General features: G+C 48.8%; 1 protein-coding gene across 2 annotated transcripts in view; it reads left to right on the top strand.

Moving 5' to 3' along the window:
* The window catches only part of IPO13 (importin 13), an 848,611-nt gene that overhangs the window by 357,234 nt on the left and 470,242 nt on the right, over nucleotides 1–21,135 (top strand). For both annotated transcript variants that reach the window (XM_069642404.1, XM_069642403.1), the window contains exon 4: nucleotides 1,556–1,697. In XM_069642404.1, coding sequence (XP_069498505.1) covers nucleotides 1,556–1,697 — 142 coding nt within the window. The remainder of the gene's footprint in view (nucleotides 1–1,555; nucleotides 1,698–21,135) is intronic.

Raw genomic sequence — 21,135 nt, 5'->3', positions numbered from 1 at the left:
GCTTCTACTCTGAACGGCGACGTCGGCTGCAGGGTTGCCCAAACTCAGAACTGGTCAGCCACAGGGCAGTCCCGGGACACTTCCGAAAGCTTTTCTTTGTAGGGTAGCGAGCAGACTTCAGGAATGGATTTCACCTCCCCTCCACGGGTCGCACCTCCCTTGCAGGACTGCTGAAGATCAATAGCTAGACAGGGCTGCTCCAGGACAGTAGCAGAAGTTGATCGTCAGGCCTCCTTCAGACGGGTCTCTGGTCTCTTCATGGCTCTCACAGCTGGCCAGGAGTCTTGGCTCTGCCAGGTTACTCCAGGGTCTCTGAAGAGTGGGTGTAGCGGCCCTCTTCTTACCCTAAAAGCCAAGTGAGAGCCAAAACTCCAACTAGCCAATAGCGGAACTAGCCCCACACCCCCCCCCAGCAGTGGTCCAATCAGGACCACTGGCGGAAACACTCATGCATACCACTCAGACACACTGAAACCAGTTTGTGGATTGGGACCAGACAGTCCCAACCCACATCCTGCAAGCAAACCCTCCAGTAGTTCTACAAAAGCCTCTGCTTTCTCTGGCACTGCAAGTCCATATTAGGATTTTCCTGGACTCCCAGACCAGGAAGAATCCTGAAAGACAAGATGGTCAAAGGACAAGCAAAAAACAATGTGGCACGGCCATGTTTGGACACTAGCCACAGTTGGTAGCAAAACGCAGTAAGGCTAAAATGAAAAGCACTAAAATTATAAAAGGTCACTGCTGGTACCAGCTTGTCCAGCACACCTAGAGTAACCACAAATCCTTTGAGTGTTAGTCTAGGGCAAAACAAAAAGTGTACCCATTGTTCAATGGTAAAAGTTACCACGAGTGATGACAAGCTACTAAACGTAGTACCAAAGTCGCAAGACCAAGGGAAGCAATGTTTCCCAGTACTGACAGCCTGAAGGACATGTCAGTTTCCCCATAACATATGAACAAAGGCAGTGCAAAGGACAGGATCCAAAAGAAAAGAAAAAGGATTGGGGGTCCTTAAAAATGGAAGGAAAGGTGCAGCAAAGAGAAATATTTCCTAAGAGGCGTCCTATAAATGTCAAATGAATAGTTGAGGACCTATCAGCCCTCCTTCTAGCTAGTCCTGGAGGGCTGGGAATGTTTGCCGAGCTTGGTGAGGTATCTGCTAATAATGCCCCCATACGTAATGTCGCTGGGAAAAGCCGTCAACTTTTTTGTTAGGAGACATTTTTGCGGTGACATTATTACATGGAACCCTTGGTGTGCCATGCAGTGCCATGGCTCGAATGGCTTGGACACAGAAGCCAACACCTTGGAGGTGTGGTGGCAAAGCTGTGCCGCCCAGGACATATTGCCACATCTATGACGGGGACTGGGGAATCGGCGAAATATGTAGAAATGGACATGCCATAAAATGTGGCCCAGGAAAGTTTGATAGTTTTTCAGGATATCAAGGCGCACTGTTGTGAAGAGAATTTAATTGTGAAATATCTGTGATGAGCCTAGACCACACGCCTTTACTTGGTTAATAAGACTGTCTACTTTTTGTTTATGACAGAGCGTTGCTGGACCAGGTGGACCACTGGCAGAGTTTCTTGGCGCTAGTGAACATGATAATGTTCTGCACGGGGATCCCGGGCCACTACCCTGTCAACGAAACGACCAGTTCCTTGACGCTCACCTTCTGGTACACGCTGCAGGTGCGTTTTCTTCCTTATCCTGCCTATTACATGCTACAGCTAAGCCCCCATAGGTGGTGGTGTACATGATACAGCCGAGTTCGATGACCCCAAACGCGTGTACACACTCTAGCTGGCCTGGGCATGCCTGGTGCTATGGCGAAGCTCATGGGTGCCAAATGTTTGCTAGTGCATGCCATAGCCGAGTGCCCAGACGCCAAATGTGGAGAGGGTGAGGGGAACTTTGTTTTTCAGAAACGCAGCCGATCATTGAGATGTAACTGATGTCTGTGGCCTTCAGAGCCAGTATTTCCTGCCTTTTTCACAGCCATCGGTGAGTGTTCTAAATGTCAGGCACATGGCTTCATACGTAAATCAAAGAGCCTTCCTGATTCTGGAAGGTTCGGAACAGTCTGGCATCTGAAGTGCCAGAGAGACAATGATTCTAGAGATTTTAGGAACCATGTGGAAAGTCGAGTCGTCATCTTGTTAAATATGGAGCTTGTCTGATGGTGAGAACGTAATATGTGCTGAACATGAAGGCAATCACGTTTGATACATAAGAAAATTAACATTCACGAACCTTGTTGTGTGATAAGCAAGAACGCTGGCAACATGTGATGTGATGGACATGAAAAGAATATCGAAACAATGATTGTGTGTAGATAGAGATGAAAGTGTAATGGCGAAAAGCAGAGGGTACTAACAGTGCAAGGTACATTCATATTTGAAGGCACAAAACGTGGGGAGGAATGTGACCTACTAAGTTAAACATAGTTCTTGAGTAAAGAGTACAAGAAATGTAATAGGAACAGGAATGTCAGCACAATCCTTATTCTAGGCACCATGATTTGGTTGCATGGAGAGGCCTATCTATCCAGTGTGGCTTCTCACACTTGCCTGCTTTTTCTTTCTGTAGTGGTGGCGTGCACTTCCTATGGCAATTGGCATGTACAGATGACCAATGGGCTACTAATGGATTTTTCAGCTCCTTGATAAAGTGCTCCTTCTTTCTTTCTAAGGTGTAATTGTGTTGGTGGGCTATTTTACTCATTGGCATTCTTGAAACATGTAATGTATTACATTTGATCAATTGTTTTATTCAATATTCTTTAGATCTGTCTTATTACAATGTGCGTGTGTTGAGAGTACAAATCGCAGGACTAGCAACTTCTGCATTTATGGAACGCTAGCAGCTGGTCTGGAAGGGGGAGGTTTTTAAGTAGCTGGCACTGGAAGGGGACTGGTAGTTCATATTATGTCAAGTCCGATTCGAATGTAAAAATCTGCCAATGTTTACATTTTGTAAATTCTAGTCATTTCCGTGGTTGAATAGCCTAAGGAATCTTAAGGTGGGGAGTGGGGCGTAACACCAACCTGAAGAGTGGTCTCTTGGTTGGGGTCTTCATGGGCTATTGTTTTGAAACTCAGTTTATACCCTTCCTTAATTCATAAATGGTTCGCTTCTTTATGAAATATTTCACCACATCGGATACTTTTTATTGATGAAAGTTCCACAACAGCGTGTTCTAAAATGTTCTTTTGATGCCCACATAAAGGCTTGAATGTAATTTCATGCAGTTGTGTGCCGTTATCAGAAGCATGCTTTCCGAACCTTTGCGGATAACCCCCAGAGTGCGTTTAGGGTTGGCGGCTTGCCAAATTATAAGTGCTGAGTCTCCTCTCCCCTACTCAGGATCCAATAATTAGATGATTGATAGCTGTGACTGCTTGAACGTATCAATAAGAAGCTGTATACTTAACTTCACCCCTCTGTTTCTCCCCTCTCTGCGGTCACCGTACCATCACCTCCTTGGCTAGGCTTGGTTTAGCACTTGATGGGATGCCCTCATTCGAACTGCAGATTTAAGAGATTAATAAGAACTCTCTTGCCTCGGTAGTCTCATCACTGGATTTTTGCAATAGGCTATACCTGGGTCTGCTAAAGCGCCTTACTGTTGACTCTATTCTAACTAGAATAAGGTACTGAAGCCATGGAACCTTGTTACTGCTGCCCTCCTCTCCCGCCAGATGCTCACTGTGGCAATTCAATTCCCTGCCTACCCTACTGGCCCATTCCAGACTCCTTAGGTCTACCAGCTTCAAGTACCTTGTGGTGGCACCCTCAGGAAAAAGAAGAATGATGGCCGCACACTTGATCACAAAGCGGCTGCTAGAATGTGTACCCATCTGTCCGCGGTACCAAGGAAAATAACTTATTGGCTCCAGAAAAAGGTTTGCATAATTTCTTATCAAAAGGTAATTCGTGCTAGAGTCCTTCATGCACCCACCTACAGCGTCTTGTGATTCTGAGGCCTGTACCCCCCGCTTGCAAATCCCTCTCTGAAGTCTTGTATTCAGTTGCACTTGCCCCATGTACGCGCTGTTCCCGTGTCTTCAAGCACATTTATGTTCTTGTGTGTTTCTACTCATATCCTCAGCACTCCTCCCCTTGCACTTAACTGATCTTAATTTTTCCAAGGCCTAAGATATGTTTTCCGTACCCCCTTACTTTGTCCTTGCGGTGCTACGATGTGACTATGCTTGCAGTTGGTGTTTTATGAAATGTAACTAAAATATATCTACTAGTGGAGAAAGTGACTGTATGTATTAGAGTGGTCTGTGGTTTGTTTATCATTGTGATATTGAGGGTATATTTCATGTTGCCATTCCAAATCTGATTTAAGGGCCCCGCTAAGTGAACTATTAGAGTGGGAATGTTGGATGTTGCCAGAACTAGTGTTTTTCAAGCAGGTCAATAAACACATTCACATTATCTTTGCATTTTAGCACGCCTCCGCTCAGAATTGCTTTTATAATTGTGTAATACTGTGTTAATATTTTAGAAAAGCTAAGTTTACGTTTTAGATTGTAAAGCTCTTTGCAATTTGCGCATTCTAGGTTCAGATTAGCATTTATAGCATTTAACAGTAAAATACCTGCTAACCTGATTCATTTATAATATTGCTGTTTTTCAGAAAAGTAGAATCGTAGCTCTTTAGTGGCTTCTAGAGTCCTTCGACTCCACTGTGCACTATCTGCTGACTCGCAGCGTGCCGGGACTACAACTCCCATCAGACTTGTAGTTCTTCGCCGTTCATTCAGACACGTCGGGCGCGTCAGCGCCGGTTTGTGGCGGTTCGTGGCTGTGAGTACCTGTACCTGCCACTATCCCTGCTTCCACTTGTATTTATTAGATCCAATTTTCTAGTCAAATTATGACTTCCCGGTTCGACCTTGTAGCATTCATCTCTTGGAACAGGAGAACGAGGCTGCACCCGCTAGCACTCGACAATGCAACTATAACACCCTTAATAACACCCAAAATTGCGCCTCACACTCCTGGAAACTCTATTCCAATTTTAACTAAGCAGGGCTCGTCAATGGGCTCTCCCTTACATGCTTTCCCTACCACCTCAACTAAAATAACACCTAAGGTTAAAATAGTAAAGTACTTGCTACTAAACACACGTTCATTGGTGAAGCACTGCTATGAGGTGGCTGATCTCATAGTACAAACCCAAGTGGACATCTGTGCTTTAACAGAAACCTGGGTACATGAAACAGCTATCCATTCCCTTCAAGTGGCTACTCCACCTGGGTATCTATTCTTCTACTTTAATAGACAGGATAAACGGGGTGGAGGAGTGGCACTTATATGCAGATCTACTCTCAAATTGCATGAATCAAGCAAACCCGCACTGGATCAGTGCGAGGGGTTATTTCTTAAACTCGGTCTCGAACCAACATTCTCTTTTAATATTTTACTTCTTTATAGACCTCCCATTAATACACCTCTTTTCGAAGAACAAATATTGGCCTTTATCGGTAACGCATGTAAACCACATTCTCCTATTATTAATATAGGAGACCTTAACTTATGGGCTAATTACTCATCGGATGGACCGTCCATCTCCTTTGCCGAGTCCTTATCTCTTCACTTTGTTCAGCATATTAAGATCCCCACTCACATTGGTGGTAATACACTACATTGGGTTTTATCCAAGAACGCATCCATTACTAATATTGTAGTGGATAAGTGTATCTGGTCAGATCATCACTCAATACGCTTTGAGATAGATGATCACAATCCCGTTAGTATCGATAAACAATCACATACACCTATTATGACCAGGAATATTCGCAAAATCACAGAAGATGCTTTCCGTGATGCAGTCCTTCCGCTGTTGCCATCACTTGAAGAACCGATGTCGCTTGAAGTCTTTGTATCTAACATTAGATCTGCAGTTGATACAGCATTTGATGTTCTTGCTCCTCTCAAACCCTCTGTACAGAAGGGAAATAATTCTTCATATGTCCCATTCTCAGCTGAGATAACTGAAGCCCGTGCGAAAAAACTTCAGCTAGAACGATCATGGCGAAAGCACCCGACTGAGACAAATCTTACCTTATACAGACTTTCCGTCAGACATTATAAAGCTCTTATTCTTCTTACTAAAGAATCACATCTGAATTCTCGGATTTTCAAAGCTAAGTCAAGCTCAAAAGAGTTTTTTTTCCATCCTTCAGGAATTGAAGGGCGGTTCTACGACTACTGTCCCTCATGCTGATAGTCTCTGGTGTCATGATATTCATAACAGCTTTACCAACAAAACCCTTACTCATCATAATAATATCAATGCCCAAGTCAAACTTATTTCTAAGCACACAACTCTGTTGTCAGATATCACAGAACCTCTTAAGGATCACCCTCTTTTCCTTTAGCTCAGTCTCGGTAGAAACTGTTACCGAGACAGTCTCTCGGCTCAAACCTACCTCATGTAAAGGAGATGTATTTCCTGCTACACTGTTTAAAGAATACATCTCTACTCTCGCCCCTTGGGTGACTACCTTTATCAACCGGTCTTTTCATGAGTCATTCGTACCTGAAAATATAAAGGAAGCTTGGGTTACACCCCTACTTAAAAAGGAAAATTTAGATCCAGCAGAGGCTGGTAATTATCGGCCGATTACAAATGTTCCCTTTATCCTGAAGATTCTGGATAAAGTTGCTTATAATCAATATCAGATGTTTGTTGAAGAACATGACATTTTAGCAACACAACAGTCTGGATTCCGGCCCAATCATGGGACCGAGACGGCACTGCTCGATTTAAAATCCCATATTGCTGCTATTGTTGATGAGGGCAATACAGCCTTACTGCTGCTTCTGGACCTGTCCGCCCCATTTGATCTTGTTGATCACCAACTTTTGGCGGACAGGGTAATATCAGTTGGCAAATGCACCAAAGAAGCAATGACTTGGTTCAAATCTTTCCTAGGCCCACGTAATATGAGAGTAACCAAAGACAATGCCTTCTCCATTGCCTCCATCCTTCTATGTGGTGTCCCACAGGGGTCATGCTTATCGCCCCTTCTCACGTATATACTCGCATCTTCTCTGTGTTCTTCTGTCGGCCATGGGCATATATTTTGCCAATTATGCCGACGGCACTCAGATAGTCATCAAACTTACAGGCGAATATCAAAAAGATCTTGAGTGTATTAATCTCATCTTTAGGGAAATTCAGAACTGGATGGCCCTGAATTCTCTGGCCCTCAATAACGCTAAAACTGAGTTGCTCATCGTGGGCACTCAGCAGCGGCTAAAGAAACTGGATGTGAAATACGAGAACTTTTTGATTGGTCATCCCGTTATTCACGTATCAAAAAATGTAAAAACTCTTGGGGTATACTTTGACCCTCAGCTGTCTTTTACTCGGCAGATCAATTCCTCAAGTCTTCTTGCCACTTTTACATCCAACTTCTATGGCAGATCCGTCCTTATCTGTCCAGAGAAAATCTTGCATTGATAGCGGCTGCAATTGTGAACTGCAAGCTGGACTACTGTAACAGTCTTTTAATTGGTACATCTCAGATAAATATTAGAACATTGCAGGTGATCCAGAACAGCGCAGTGCGAGCTGTGCTTGGACTTGGGCGCAATATGCATGTTTCTGAAGCAAGACGCAGCCTGCATTGGCTGCCCGTTCAACGACTGCACCACAAGGGGCTGTCAATCGTGTACAAGTGCCTGCATGGCAAGGCCCCATCATACCTCAAGACCAGGATAAAAAAGAAACCTGATGGTCGTTTATTACGATCCAGCGGCAACATTTCTTTGTTCCAACCTATGTTTACGCTGAAGAGGTTTGGAGGAGCCAGTTTCAATTCCTGGGCACCCACCCTGTGGAACTCTATGCCAAAACATCTGGCCAATATCAGTTCAGTAATTGTCTTCAAGAAACAACTGAAAACCTTCTTGTTTGATCTAGGCCATGGGTAAGGCCTCCTCACCCTTTTGCAATTGACACTACTCTTATCGTGTCTGCTTCATAACATCCCATGACTCCTGATTTTGGTAGAGTCCGTCTTGTTACTACCATCCTTGTTGTCCTTTGTTATACTCTGTTCTTCGTTGTCTGTTTATTTCTCTCCTGTGCGCGCCCTGAGGCCTCAGGGTTAGTGGCGCAATACAAGAGGCACAGATAGATAGATAGATAGATAGATAGATGTGCATAGTTTTTTTGGCACCTATGGCAGTCCCTAGTGTCTGAGAATTTGAAGTGCCATTAATAAGATTATATCCCGGGGGAGTGATGTGGCACTCCCCCATTGGGCAATTTCCAGATAATACGAGCCGGTATGGCTCTCGAATTCCATATAGCCCAGAGATGGCCATTCCCCCAGGCCCAGTTGCGCCAACAGAATGGCTCTCAGCACGGCGCTCCCTCATCAGGGGAACGGCGGTGTGACAGCAAGCTGCCAGCTCCACATGACTCTCAGCCTGGTGCTCTCGTGATTCGGGAGAGCCGTGCTGAGAGCAATTCTGCTACTGCTGCATGGCTCTCAGCGTGGCACTCCCTCAATACAGGAGCACTGTTCTGAGAGCACTGCAGTGTGGGGTTTAATCAAAGGCCCAAACAAACATAATTGAAAGGCCCACTGGAAAAATGACCTGCCAAACTGCCCAAAAAAATGTCATACTGAAATGGGTCTATTAATGCAAACCGTTCTGCAAGTAACGCAAGGAAAAGCTATGTGAATGGCCAAGCATTGGCAATTGAAAGGCATATCTTTCGTTAAAGGAAAGGTGAAACTGAAAAGCAGCGTTTTTCAGTGCCACCCATCAAAAGGCGATGCACTATGACAGCTCAGACACTTTTCAGTGCAAAACAAACTGCAAATAATTCTTTATGAATGACTGAAATAAACAAGCCTGTGCTTTCAGCTATCATATTAAAAAACAATGCTGTGGGCAAAAATAAGGAAAACACAATTGTAAAAGCAAAGAAAAACATGATCAGTAAAATGCACAGTATTTCAAAGACTAAAGACTGGTTTGTGAGATTGCAATATAAGTTCAAGACAATCTGTGTGTCTCTGGGCAGAATTCGCAAAAATGGCTTCCCCCCACTGCAAGCCTGTTGGCCTCTGGATCTGCAAAAGGGAATTCCTTTGAAGCTCCTGCATCCCAGTTATTTACAACTGCAATAAAGGCACTGGGTGAGGAAAAATGAAAGCAAATAGGTTTTAAAAACAGAATTGTGGTCAACTTCAGGTAACAGGACCAAGTGCCAAATATCAGGATGGCCTAATAGCGTTACAGGTCAGAGGTGAACATTCTGTTTCCTGATCAAGTTCTCCTCATCGCATCAACTTTTAATAACAGAGTATAATGGCTTTTCTCCAGCATGGGGTCTGGCATGGATTCACATGCTCATGAATATTCCCCGTCGTCAGGCTGGGAATCCTCAGTAAAGAAAAATCAGTATCAGTTTTGTTTCTGATCTGTCTTTCGTAGTAGTAACCAATCACTGATCTCTGCGTCATACTGACCACAGCCAATGACTGCCATCTCCCTAAGCCCCGCCTCTGGCAGCCATCTTCAGATTTTTACCGCACGTTCAAGTGTTGGGAGTCCTCGTGCTTAGCTCTCGAGCTTTTGCTGCGTTTTCGCGCTTTTTCAGGTGAATTTTCACATTTTTTGGTTAATCGAGCCTCAAGCTCCACTGTTTCTACTCCCGTTAACGGTTACCCGTTGCGGGATTTTCCTACGCCCCTCAAGGGTGAAGATTTTGTCGAATCAACCTTTTGGAGGATTCCAGAAGATTTGCGGCCTACTTCGAGATGGCCCAGGACGCGAGTTCTTCACCCGGACCCAAGCTGTTTCGCAGCTGCCCTGGATGCGGGCTGCAGAATGTGTTTAAGGAGGACGAGCATTTGCGATGCCTCTACTGTCTTCATGGGGACAAGACTCATGTAGAGAAGGACTGCCAGTTCTGCAAGAACTTGTCGGAGCGGACCATGAGGGACCGTTGATCCCGTCTCGCCAGCTGGTTGGAGAAGGGCTCAACGGGTGAGAAGAAGAAGAAAGGGTCCGAGCGGGCTTCTAAGTCCTGTGCGGGCACCACAGCGACGGGGGCCCAACACCAGGCCAAGCGCCGCGAGTCCGCTGGCTCCGGGAGCGCCGAAAGGTCGGGCTCTTCGTTCGCCAGGCAGGGCTCACCTTCCCTGGCACCGTCAACCACGAGCCAGCGCTCCGGTTCAGGGAAGAGGAAGTCCGAGACCCCGGGTAAGCTTCGGGAGAAGCCCCGTCCGATCTCGGGAGAAGGGGAGCGAGGCGTCTCCCCTCCCCTTAAGGAGAAGGCCCGGGACGCACCTAAGGTGGTGAAGGCCCCTACCCAGCAGGCAAAGGCCTATATAGAGGCGATCGCAGCGACTCTGGCCAAGCCGGCAGAGACCCCGCCAGCGGAGACTGCCTCCGGGACTAGAGTTTCCCTGCCGCCAAGGAGGGAATCCTCTTTTCAGCCCATCGTCATGGCCACCATGATGGAAGAAGCGAGGGGGGGCACGGTAGCCTCCTCGAGCTCGGAGTCAGCCTCGGAGGAGGAACTGACCGAGGCCGTGAGGAATCTCGAAGTCCAATTCGAGAAGGTTCGATCCCATAAGGAAGATCCTCGGGACATAACCGAGGAAGACGACGATGGCGAGGAAGAGCAGCCTTCCCTTCCGGCGCAGCCGGAACCTAGGCCTCAGGATAGCTCGGCGGCCATTTTGTCTGCGATCCAGTCCTTATGCTCTGAGATGGACGAGATTACCACTGCCCAGGCCGGAGGACCCGCAACCTGGCCCGTCGGGAAGTCCTCAGAACAAACGACGGAGGACCCAACCCTCTCCTCCACTCGCCCCCGTAAGGCCTACAGTTCCCTCCTCATCCTCCCACGAGTTGGGAGATGGCGGTGCGGTGGGCTCGACGACGGGTTCTGAGGGCGACGACGACAGAACGGGTCTCCCGTCGCACGGGCCTCTCCGCCCGACAAAATTGGCTCATTCCACGCCATGATCGCCAGGGCGTCCGAATTGTTCCAGCTCTGCCCGGAGGAGCAGAAAAAGGAAGGTTTCCTCTATCAGCGCCGGGAGGCCAAGAGGAAGACTGTCATCGCGGTGCCTCTAATCGATGACATCTGGGAGGAGGGCCTGTCGGTACTCAAGAACCCCTCCACGGCACCAGCCAAACGGGACCGGTACGAGAAGAAATACCGGGTCCCAGAGACCGCTCCCCTGTGCCTCAGGGCCCAGCCAACGCCAGACTCGGTCGTCTCGGCGGCGGCGAAGAAGAAAGCGGCAGGGTCAGGAGCCTCAACGTCGAATTCCCCTCCGGACGGCGAGGGTAGGAAGTTGGACGCCATGGGGCGACGGGTCATTTCGTCGGCGGTGACGACGATCAAAGCGGCCAACGCCCTGGCGATCGTGGCCCGTTAAGACAGGGAGCTCTGGTTTAAGCTGGCCCCCATATTGGACTTCCTACCGGACGACAAGAGGTCCGAGGCCCTGGAAATACTTCAAGAAGGCGAGGTGGCGTCGGACCACGCCATAACGGTGGCAACCGATATTGCCGATACCGGGTTCCGCCAGCTGGGCAACAGAGTTTGCCTACGACGACGGGGTTGGCTCCGGGCGACCGACTTCCGTCAGGACGTCCAGACCAGGGTGTTGGACATGCCGTTCGACGGCAGCAACTTGTTCGGGAAGGCGGTGGACGAATCCCTCCAAGCCATAAAGACGGACACGGAGATGGCCCGCGCCCTAGGAGCCCTTCAGCAACGACGGCCCTTTTTATTAGCTCCGGAGGCAGAAAGGGTGCCTCCAAGGGATCCAGCGGTGGCTCGTCGTCCTACCGCCAGGCGGCACGCTCCTCGTCTCAGGAGGCCTACAGGGGTCGCGGCAAGCAGGGAGCCCCTCGCCGCGTCGGAAAGGTGGCCAGGGCGACAAGGCCACCACCTCCAAGCACTGAACCGGCCATGGCCTCGGGCCACCACCGAAGCACCCCGGTGGGAGGCCGGCTGACGAATTTCGTCGGCGTGTGGAAGTCCATCTCCACCGACCGTTGGGTGCTGGATACCCTGGCAAGAGAACACTCTATCAAATTCCTGAAGAAGTGCCCTCATGTTCCACCTGTGGCCAGGAAGGAAAATCACGTCCTGCAACTGCTGTTGGAAGTACGGGCGATGCTCAGGAAAGGCGCCATCGAGCTCGTCCCGAAGAGGCTCCGAGGCTCCGAGGCTCCGGGGCTCCGGGGTGTACTCAAGGTACTTCCTCGTCAGGAAGAAGACGGGCGGCTGGCGCCCCATCCTGGACCTTCATCGTTTGAACAAATACATCAGGTCACAAAAGTTCAGGATGGTCACCCTCCAGCACGTGCTGGGACAGCTGGAGGAAGGCGACTTTCTATCGTCGTTGGACCTGGAGGATGCATACTTCCACGTTCCCATCCTCAAAAGTCCCCGAAAGTTCCTCAGGTTCGTCGTCCAGGGACGCCATTACCAATTCAGAGCACTGCCGTTCGGATTGAAGTCGGCCCCCAGGGTCTTTACCAAGTGCCTAGCACCTGTGGCGGCGCGGCTGCGCCTGCAGGGGATTCACGTCTACCCCTACCTGGACGACTGGCTCATCCGCTCAAGGACGAGGGAACTCGCCGTCGAACACACTGCGAGGACCGTCCAGCTACTCACAGACCTTTGATTCGCCATAAATTACCAAAAGTCCCACCTGGTGCCGTCGCAGGTGGCCCTGTTTCTGGGAGCGAAGCTCGATACAGGGAGGCGCCTGGCGGCACCGTCGGAAGAACGGACGAAGACCATTCTGGGCAAAGTGCAGCACCTGCTAGCCACGGACGTGGCCAGGGTGAGGTCCATCAAGTCCCTCCTGGGGATGATGTCCTCTTGCATCTACCTGGTTCGCCTCTGCAGACTACGGATGCGCCCTCTTCAAGAATTTCTCGACGCCCGTTGGATGCAGGCGACGGGCACCTTCGAAGACAGGGTCCCCCTCAACGAGGTATTCAGGCGGGCGATTCAGTGGTGGGGCGTTCGAGCCCACCTCACGGCGGGCAAGGACTTTCAGACGCTGGCGTACCAAGAGACGGTGACGACGGACGCCTCCCTGGAAGGTTGGGGCACCCACACCGGAGATCTCCACGCAAGAGGCCTCTGGCTCCCAGAGGAGAAGCTCCTGCACATCAACATCCTGGAACTCTGAGCCGTGTTCTGGGCTCTCAAATCGTTCCTCCCGTCGCTCAAGGGCAAGGTGGTGCGGATCTTCAGACAACACCACAACAATGTTTTACATACGGAAGCAGGGAGGCACCAGATCCCCAGCCCTATCCAAGGAGGCACAGGATTTGTGGCACTGGGCGGTCACCCAGGGGATGTTCCTGGTTCCCTTCCACCTGGCAGGAGAAAGAAACACCATCGCCAACTCGCTCAGCAGGGAGCTGCGCGCGTGTCACGAGTGGGAACTGCGCCGAACTCGAAGTGCCAGAGGTTCGCCAGCAGGTTTCCCCAGCCGAGAAGCATGGGCGATGCGTTTTCGTTCCCCTGGGACGGCCTATACCTGTATGCGTTCCCTCCGTTGCCGTTGCTGCTTCGACTCATCAACCAGCTCAAGAGGTCCCGGTGCAGGATGATCCTCGTCGCACCGGCGTGGCCGAGGCAGATCTGGTTCCCGGACCTTCTGGACTCGTCAACGTCCCCTCCCATCAAGCTGTCGGCGGACGCGGATCTTCTCTCCAGAGAAGGAGGCGCCATCTTCCACCACGACCTGGCGTCGCTGAACCTGCAGGCTTGGCTCCTGCAGCGCTAGAGTTTGGAGGGTACGATATTCCGGCCGACTGCAGAGAGGTTCTTGCAAAGGCCAGGGCGTCCTCGACTCTCAAATGCTACGGTCACAAGTGGAAGAGGTTCTCTATCTGGTGCTGAGCACAGAAGATCAACCCCCTACGGATTACGGCCCCTCAAGTGCTGCCGTACCTGCTATCGCTGGCAAAGGCTGGGCTAGCCCATGCCTCCATTAAGCTTCATCTTGGCGGCGATCTCCAGATATACCAGAACCACAGGACGGACGTCCCTGTGGTCCCATCGACTGGTAAAAGAGTTTATGAAAGGACTGTGCTGGTCGTTCCCGCCGGTGAAGGCCCCGGCGTGGGAACTTAACGTGGTGCTGACCAGGCTCATGGGGCCCCCATTCGAGCCGATGCACTCTGCACCGATGAAGTTTGTGTCGTGGAAGACTGCATTCCTGGTGGCCATTACCTCCGCACGACGAGTGGGAGAGATCCAGGCCCTATCCTTCAAAGCACCGTACTTGACTTTCCATGCCTCGAGGGTGGTGCTTAGGACGCACCCCTCCTTTATGCCCAAGGTGCCGTCGGACTTCCATCTTAACGAGCCCCTGGTGTTACCTGTTTTCTTCCCGTCTCCTTCGTCGCCGGCCGAGAGGACTTTGCACTCGCTGGATGTAGCTAGAGCGCTGAAGTTCTACGTGGACCGCACAAAGAGTTTTCGGAGGACATCGCAGCTATTCGTGAATTTTGGACCTGTGAATCAAGGGAAGGCTTTCTTGAAGTGTTCTATTTCCAGATGGCTCTCCGGCTGCATCATGCACTGCCACCGGTTGGCTAACCGACCGCTGCCAGGCCGTCCGAGAGCCCATTCGACCAGAGCGATCGCTGCTACTACGGCGTTCCTATTTGGTGTGCCCCTGCTGGACATCTGCAGGGCGGCTACATGGAGGTCGACGCACACCTTCACGAGTTTCTACTGCGTCGATCGGGATTCCAGGGAGGAGTCCAGGGTCGGCCAAGCAGTGCTGCGCAACCTGTTCGCTTAAGATGAGCCTGGTGAGGAGGTAAGAGATGCTTAATGTTGAGTTTTTTGTATTGCTTAATGTTGAGCCTTTTGCCACCTCCCGTGGTTGTGCATATGTGTACTGCTATGTATTCTTATATTCATGAGCATGTGAATCCATGCCAGACCCCATGCTGGAGAAGGAACAAGTTACTTACCTGTAACTGTTGTTCTCCAGCATGGGTCTGGCATGGATTCACATGCGAACCCTCCTGCCTACCCCTCTGCGGCTCTTCACTTGGTCATACTGCCACTTCACGTGCTACCAAATCTGAAGATGGCTGCCAGAGGCGGGGCTTAGGGAGATGGCAGTCATTGGCTGTGGTCAGTATGACACAGAGATCAGTGATTGGTTACTACTACGAAAGACAGATCAGAAACAAAACTGATACTGATTTTTCTTTACTGAGGATTCCCAGCCTTACGACGGGGAATATTCATGAGCATGTGAATCCATGCCAGACCCATGCTGGAGAACAACGGTTACAGGTAAGTAACTTGTTCCTTACTCCTCAGCCAAGGAGGCTCTGGTCGCGTGCTTGCAGAGAAATGTGAGCTGTGATGGGAAACTAAAGGTTGTATGTTAATTATGTGGCCATAGACTTTCATTGGACATGTGATTTTATTTAGTACTTGATGAACAGTTATAGTTACAGACTTGTGGAAGATAATTTCAAGGCGATTTTGTTGAAATATGTTATCCACATGCGACTTGTGGAACTGCAATAGCAAGCTAAAATGTGATTCTGGATGCCCTGAAATTGTCCGATTGTAAGAATTAGCGAGCTGATGGAGGATAAAATGATGGATCTGGAGAGTAAATTTCACATTTATAACTGATACTTTTTGTAAAAACAGCAAAAAATTGCTTTATGCTAGGGAAATAAGATGCCGAAACGAAAGTAAGCTTCACTGATCCATCAAAAGGGGAGGAATATTAAATATATATATTTCTCATGGCATTTATTGATAAATTACAAACCTTTGCCATGTAGCTACTTTTTGGCTAAAAGGGACATAAGAAATGGGAATTTCAAATGAGAGTTGCAATATTTCTGTTCTAGACTCCTAAACCAATCCTTGTAGAGAGTCTGGGCTTCTAGGGTTGGGAGATGAGTGAAGGGCCAATCAAATGTGAGAGAATTCTTGCAGGGCACTGCCCAATATTGAAATCTTGATTGTGTCATCACTGGTATATTAAGTGGATGCACTATTAAGTGAGGGGAGAGATGCAAAAAGATTTCGGGGGAGAGCTGCTAAAATATCACCAAAAGACGGCTGCCCAAAATTACCAAAGAATACCTGCTGAAATTTCATCTGGGTGGAAATATTGCTGAGGAAACTAGAAAACAGAGGCTATGAAACCTCCTTGGAACCATAGAGAGAGGTCTTGCTGTGGACCATTGATGGAAGTGCTGGCCAGAACCCTATTTTTCCCTAAAAGCAAAACCCTGCTCAGTCTACGAGTGCCAGCCCAGAGATTTTCAAAAGTAAGTAGGTTGTCCAACCAAATGTCAAAATGTCAGCCTGGGGATCTATTTAATTCACCCACTCGCTTTCATAGTGGGTTCTCTTCCATTAGTGGGGGGGGGGGCTAAAATTGTGTAGACCCTTAGCATATTTGACTGTATATTCATTTAATTAACTCCCAGATAGATTAACGCAGAGGGGAACTTGGAATTCGAAGCCTTCACCCTCTATTCTAGCCGGAAAATGCAAAATAGTCATGTAAAGTAATTGGGGTGCCTTGATTTTCCTGTTCACCCCTGACTTCTCTGAGAAGGGGTGTTCTTACTAAAATGAATATTCCCAACTGAAATCCTTGCTAAAACTCATTTTAAAATAAAGAGATACTTGGCACCAAAACAAAATGTGCAGCTGTCACCATCCCCAAACCCTGCCTTTCAAACCAAATAAAGCCTTGCCCTAAAACACAAATTCCCCACAGAAACACATTCCCCAACCGTGCTTTAAGATAAAGTGACTCTCCTCAGAGGAAGAGATCAAGCGTTTTCTCTCCAGGAGCGGGTCCCACCATTCCTCGTCCTCTTCGAAGAAGGCGAAGAAAAGGCACTAATGATCACTTTTTCTTCTTCCGATTCCTCTCCAGAGAGGATGATCACCTGTCCAACCAAATCCTCAACTCCTGCAGAGTGGCAAGAATTATGCAAGAAATGCAAAAAACCTTCAAGGAGGAGGCCCGAACCCACTCGGAAGAGAAAGACGGAGGCCATGCTCCTGTCGTACCATCAAAGACCGACATGGAAAGGGCTAAGGCTAAATCTTGTGTGCTCTTGAGCCCATGACGTAGGGCTGAGACCCCTTGAGAACCTCTGAGGCTGCGACATGATGAAAAAACGAGAGTGAAGCCCTGGCAGGGCTCAATCGACGACAAAGAAATCCTCAAACATCATCGCCAATAGCGTTGTGACTGTCGACGCCATCAGCGTTGAAGCAGTCTACTCTGTTCTTGACGAAGCAGTCAACGCCTTTGGGGTCCAAGACATTGACGCCTTTGCCCACTAAACCAACGATTTCTAAAGAAGCTGAAAAATCCTATAAGTCTTTGCCAAAGAAGGATTTTTTCAAGTCTTTGATCCTCCATTTATGAGGAGTATGAACCATCGGTCCAGGACACTCCTCCATTTGGGTTGGAGTTAGGCACACCTAAAGCCCCAGAAAGCCTAATTTCAAAGGAGTCCAGGTTCAAAGATTTATATCAGAATCTCCAATCTGCTAGTGATGTTGACACATCACCTGAACTTGAGTTTGGTAAGCCAGACCCGGCAGACCATGCAGGTGCCTCTTATAGGCACCTTATGACCAGAGTTATAGATTTTCTGGGATGGGGCTGACTTACTCCACCATTCCAGCAAGACAACCTGTTGGATCTTGTCGACAAATGTCCACAAAAGGATCCCATTCTCCCATTTCCTGTCGCAATTCAAAAAAGCGTTATGGCAAAGTGGGAGGTTCCTGAATCAAGTCCAACTGTAAATAAGAACCTCACCAAAAAGTACAGGCCCTCAAGTAGTGACCCTAGCCATTTGTTAAAGTACCCAACACCAGAGAGCCTGGTAGTTCAGGCAGCAACGTCTTCTTCCAAACAGGCGGCTTACCCAACCACCCCACCAGAAAGGGATGATGAGCGTTTCTACACTTGGGTTAGGACGGTATTTTGTGCTAGGAACATGGCTCTCAAGTCTGCAAACACCACATACGCCTTAGCAAAATTTACATTCACCCTGTGGCACTGTGTAGCTATGGCTGCTGACCATATTCCCGAAAGGGGAAGAGAGACGGCTTCCTGAATACATTGTAAGAGACAGTAAGGACGCTATGTGTGAGTCTATACCATGAGGACTGGACTCTGCGGATAGCATCAGCAGAGCTATAGCGGCATGTACGATAATACGCAGGTTTGCGTGGTTGAGGAAGTCTGGTTTTGCACCGCACATGTAATCTAGAATCCTCATCATGCCCTTTTATGGCACTCAGCTCTTTGGCAGCAAGGCTGACGAAAGCCTAGAGAAGCTGCAGACCTCAAGGGCGGCAGCCAAATCCCTTGGTGCCGCCATCGGACAGCCACAGCCATCTCACCCCAGTGGATCATCTTGGAGGAGTAAGTCCTTTCGCTTCTACTCCTCAGTTGGAAGAGCGAGAGGACTGGCTAGTCAAAGGGGCCAAATAAGATTCCCTTGTGGTGGATGAGGGAGAGATGCAAAGCACTGCCAGGCAACGGCTACTTTACCCCCAGCCGCTGCTTCAGCCACCTCAAAACCTCTGAGGCCTTAACCCACCAGACCTCTTTGGAGGCAGACTCTCACTGCAGCTGCAAGAATGGCGGAGTATTACTTCTGATGTGTGGATGTTGGAAACAGTAGCCCTGGGTTACTGCCTGGCCTTTCTAAAAAGCCTCAGGACCATCCACGGGGGAGGCACTCATTCAAAGTTCTGGATCTGTTCCTTGTGCAGGAAATTTTGAGCCTGCTAGAGAAAGGTGCTATAGAACTAGTACTTGTAATGGAGAGGAACAGGGGGTGGTACTCTACCTATTTCCTAATCCCCAAGAAGGACGGAGGATTGAGACCCATCTTGGACTGGAGATGCTTGAACAAGTTCCTCAGGAAGGACAAGTTCAAGATGGTCACTTTCTCAGACCCTTCAGGCCCTCCAGCTCCAGGATTGGATGGTGTAATTAGACCTTCAGGATGCTTACTTTCATGTGCCTATCCATCACAGAAAGTACCTGAGGTTCTCGGTTGGCGATTATCAGTTTCGAGTTCTGCCAAAGGGCTGTTCTCCGCCCCAAGGTTTTTACCAAGCTGATGGCGGTGGTGGCAGTGAATCTCGGGAGAGAGGGTTTTATGTCTCAGCCTACCTGGACGATTGGCTGATCAGGGCACGTTCTCCCAAACAGGCCCTGGAACATCTCTACGTAACCTGCCATTCTCTCCAGACTGGGCTTCTCCCTCCATTAAAATCCCACGTGATAACATCTCAAAAACTCATCGGTGCGGTCTTGGATGTATCCTTGGGGAGGGGGGGAGAACCTTGCCACCCGAGGTGAGGGCGCAGCATATTCTGCAGATGTTCACCAAATTCCAGAGTGTCCAGCATCTTCCGGCCTTCGCCTGTTGTTTTTGCTCAGACTCATGGAATCCTGAATTTTCCTGGGGCCACAGGCTCGCCTGAGAATTAAAGCCTTCCCACACTGGCCTCAATTCTCGGGCAAAATGACAGACCTCCTTCAGGTTCCAAACAGGGTCGCACAGGATCTCCTGTGGTCTGCCTGCGAGAACAATATTCTGAAGGGATAGCCTTTTTGGAAACCAAGGTCGGAGATGACAGTAATTATGGACGCCTCACTCACAGGGAGGGGGGGGGGCCCACACCAATGATCTGACAGTTGGCGGTTGTTGGTCTCCATCAGAGTCTAAACTACACATCAATCTTTTGGAGCTGACGGACAGCACTGTGGCCATGTACTACCTCAACAATAGAGGTGGTGTAGGGTCACTACCACTGTGCAGAGAGGCAATGCTGCTCTGGTTCTGGTCAATTCAAGAGGAGAACAGGGCAGCGGAAGCTCTGAGCAGGCAGAGTACAGTTTCCCCACGAGTGAGAACTAGCTCAGGAAGTCCTTCAAGAGATCTTCACTCTTGGGGAACCCCTCAGTGCATCTGCTTTCGACCAGTGTCAACTGGAAGTGCAAACTGTTATGCTCCAGGGAATTTCCCCCAATAGGACTTCTAGGAGACGCGTTTGTAGTGGACTGGGCGATTCCACTACTGTACGCGTTTCCTCCAGTCCCCATCATTCCTGACGTCATCAGGAGGTTGGGAAAGTTTGGGAAATCCATGATCCTAATTTCTCTGGATTGGGCTATGAGGACGTGGTAACCGGTCTTTCTGGACATGGGCATCTGCCTTCCAATGCGTCTTCTGCAAAGAGGACCTTCTCTCGCGTGGAGGGTCAGGTCTCCATCCAGTGGTCAAGACACTCAACCTTCACACATGGTTTCTTAGAGGTTGAGATATAAGGATTGCGACCTCCCGGATCACGTAATGGAGATTTTGCTTTCGGCCAGTGGCCCAGCAAAGAAATCCCTGTACCTCCTGCTGTTGGAATAAATTCTGGAGCTGGTGTAGGGAAAAAGATGTGGACCCTTTTCAGTTCAATACACCTATGGTGTCCTTTTTGTTACATTTGGCAAATTTGGGGCTCCAGATATGAACAATAAAAGGATATTTGGCAGTGCTTTCAATCTTCAAGCGCACATCTGGAGTGGTATCTTATTTCAAGAGGCCGTTAATCCTACAGTTTCTTAAAGGGCTTACTAACGTGTTCCCTCGTACACCTTTTCAAGTACTGATTTGGGATCTTAATCTTGTGTTGAAATTTCTGATGGGTGCTCCATTGGAGCCACTCCATTCTTGTCCACTAAGGCTACTAACTTCTGAAACCATCCTGTTTTGACATCAGCCTGCAGGGTGAGTGAGTTTTAGGCTTTATCTAGTAAGCCTCCATCTACTATTCTGTACAAGGACAAGGTTGTCCTTAGGGTTAAAGGGTTAAACCTTCTTTTTTGCCCACATGATATCAGATTTTCATTTATCCTAGAAAACTGTGCTTCCAACATTCTATCCACCGGCTCATCCTGGCAAGGAAGAAAAAAGACTGCAAAGGCATGACCCCAGAAGGGCTTTGAGCTTTTTCCGTACACGAATGGCGAAAATGTCAACATGGCCAGCTTTTCATTGTGTACACTG

This window comes from Ambystoma mexicanum, chromosome 1q (genome assembly GCF_040938575.1).
Source record: "Ambystoma mexicanum isolate Mex_15411 chromosome 1q, UKY_AmexF1_1, whole genome shotgun sequence".
In the NCBI taxonomy this organism is placed as follows: domain Eukaryota; kingdom Metazoa; phylum Chordata; class Amphibia; order Caudata; family Ambystomatidae; genus Ambystoma; species Ambystoma mexicanum.
Note: the sequence above shows the minus strand (reverse complement) of the source record. Positions and strands in the feature narration are given on the sequence as shown.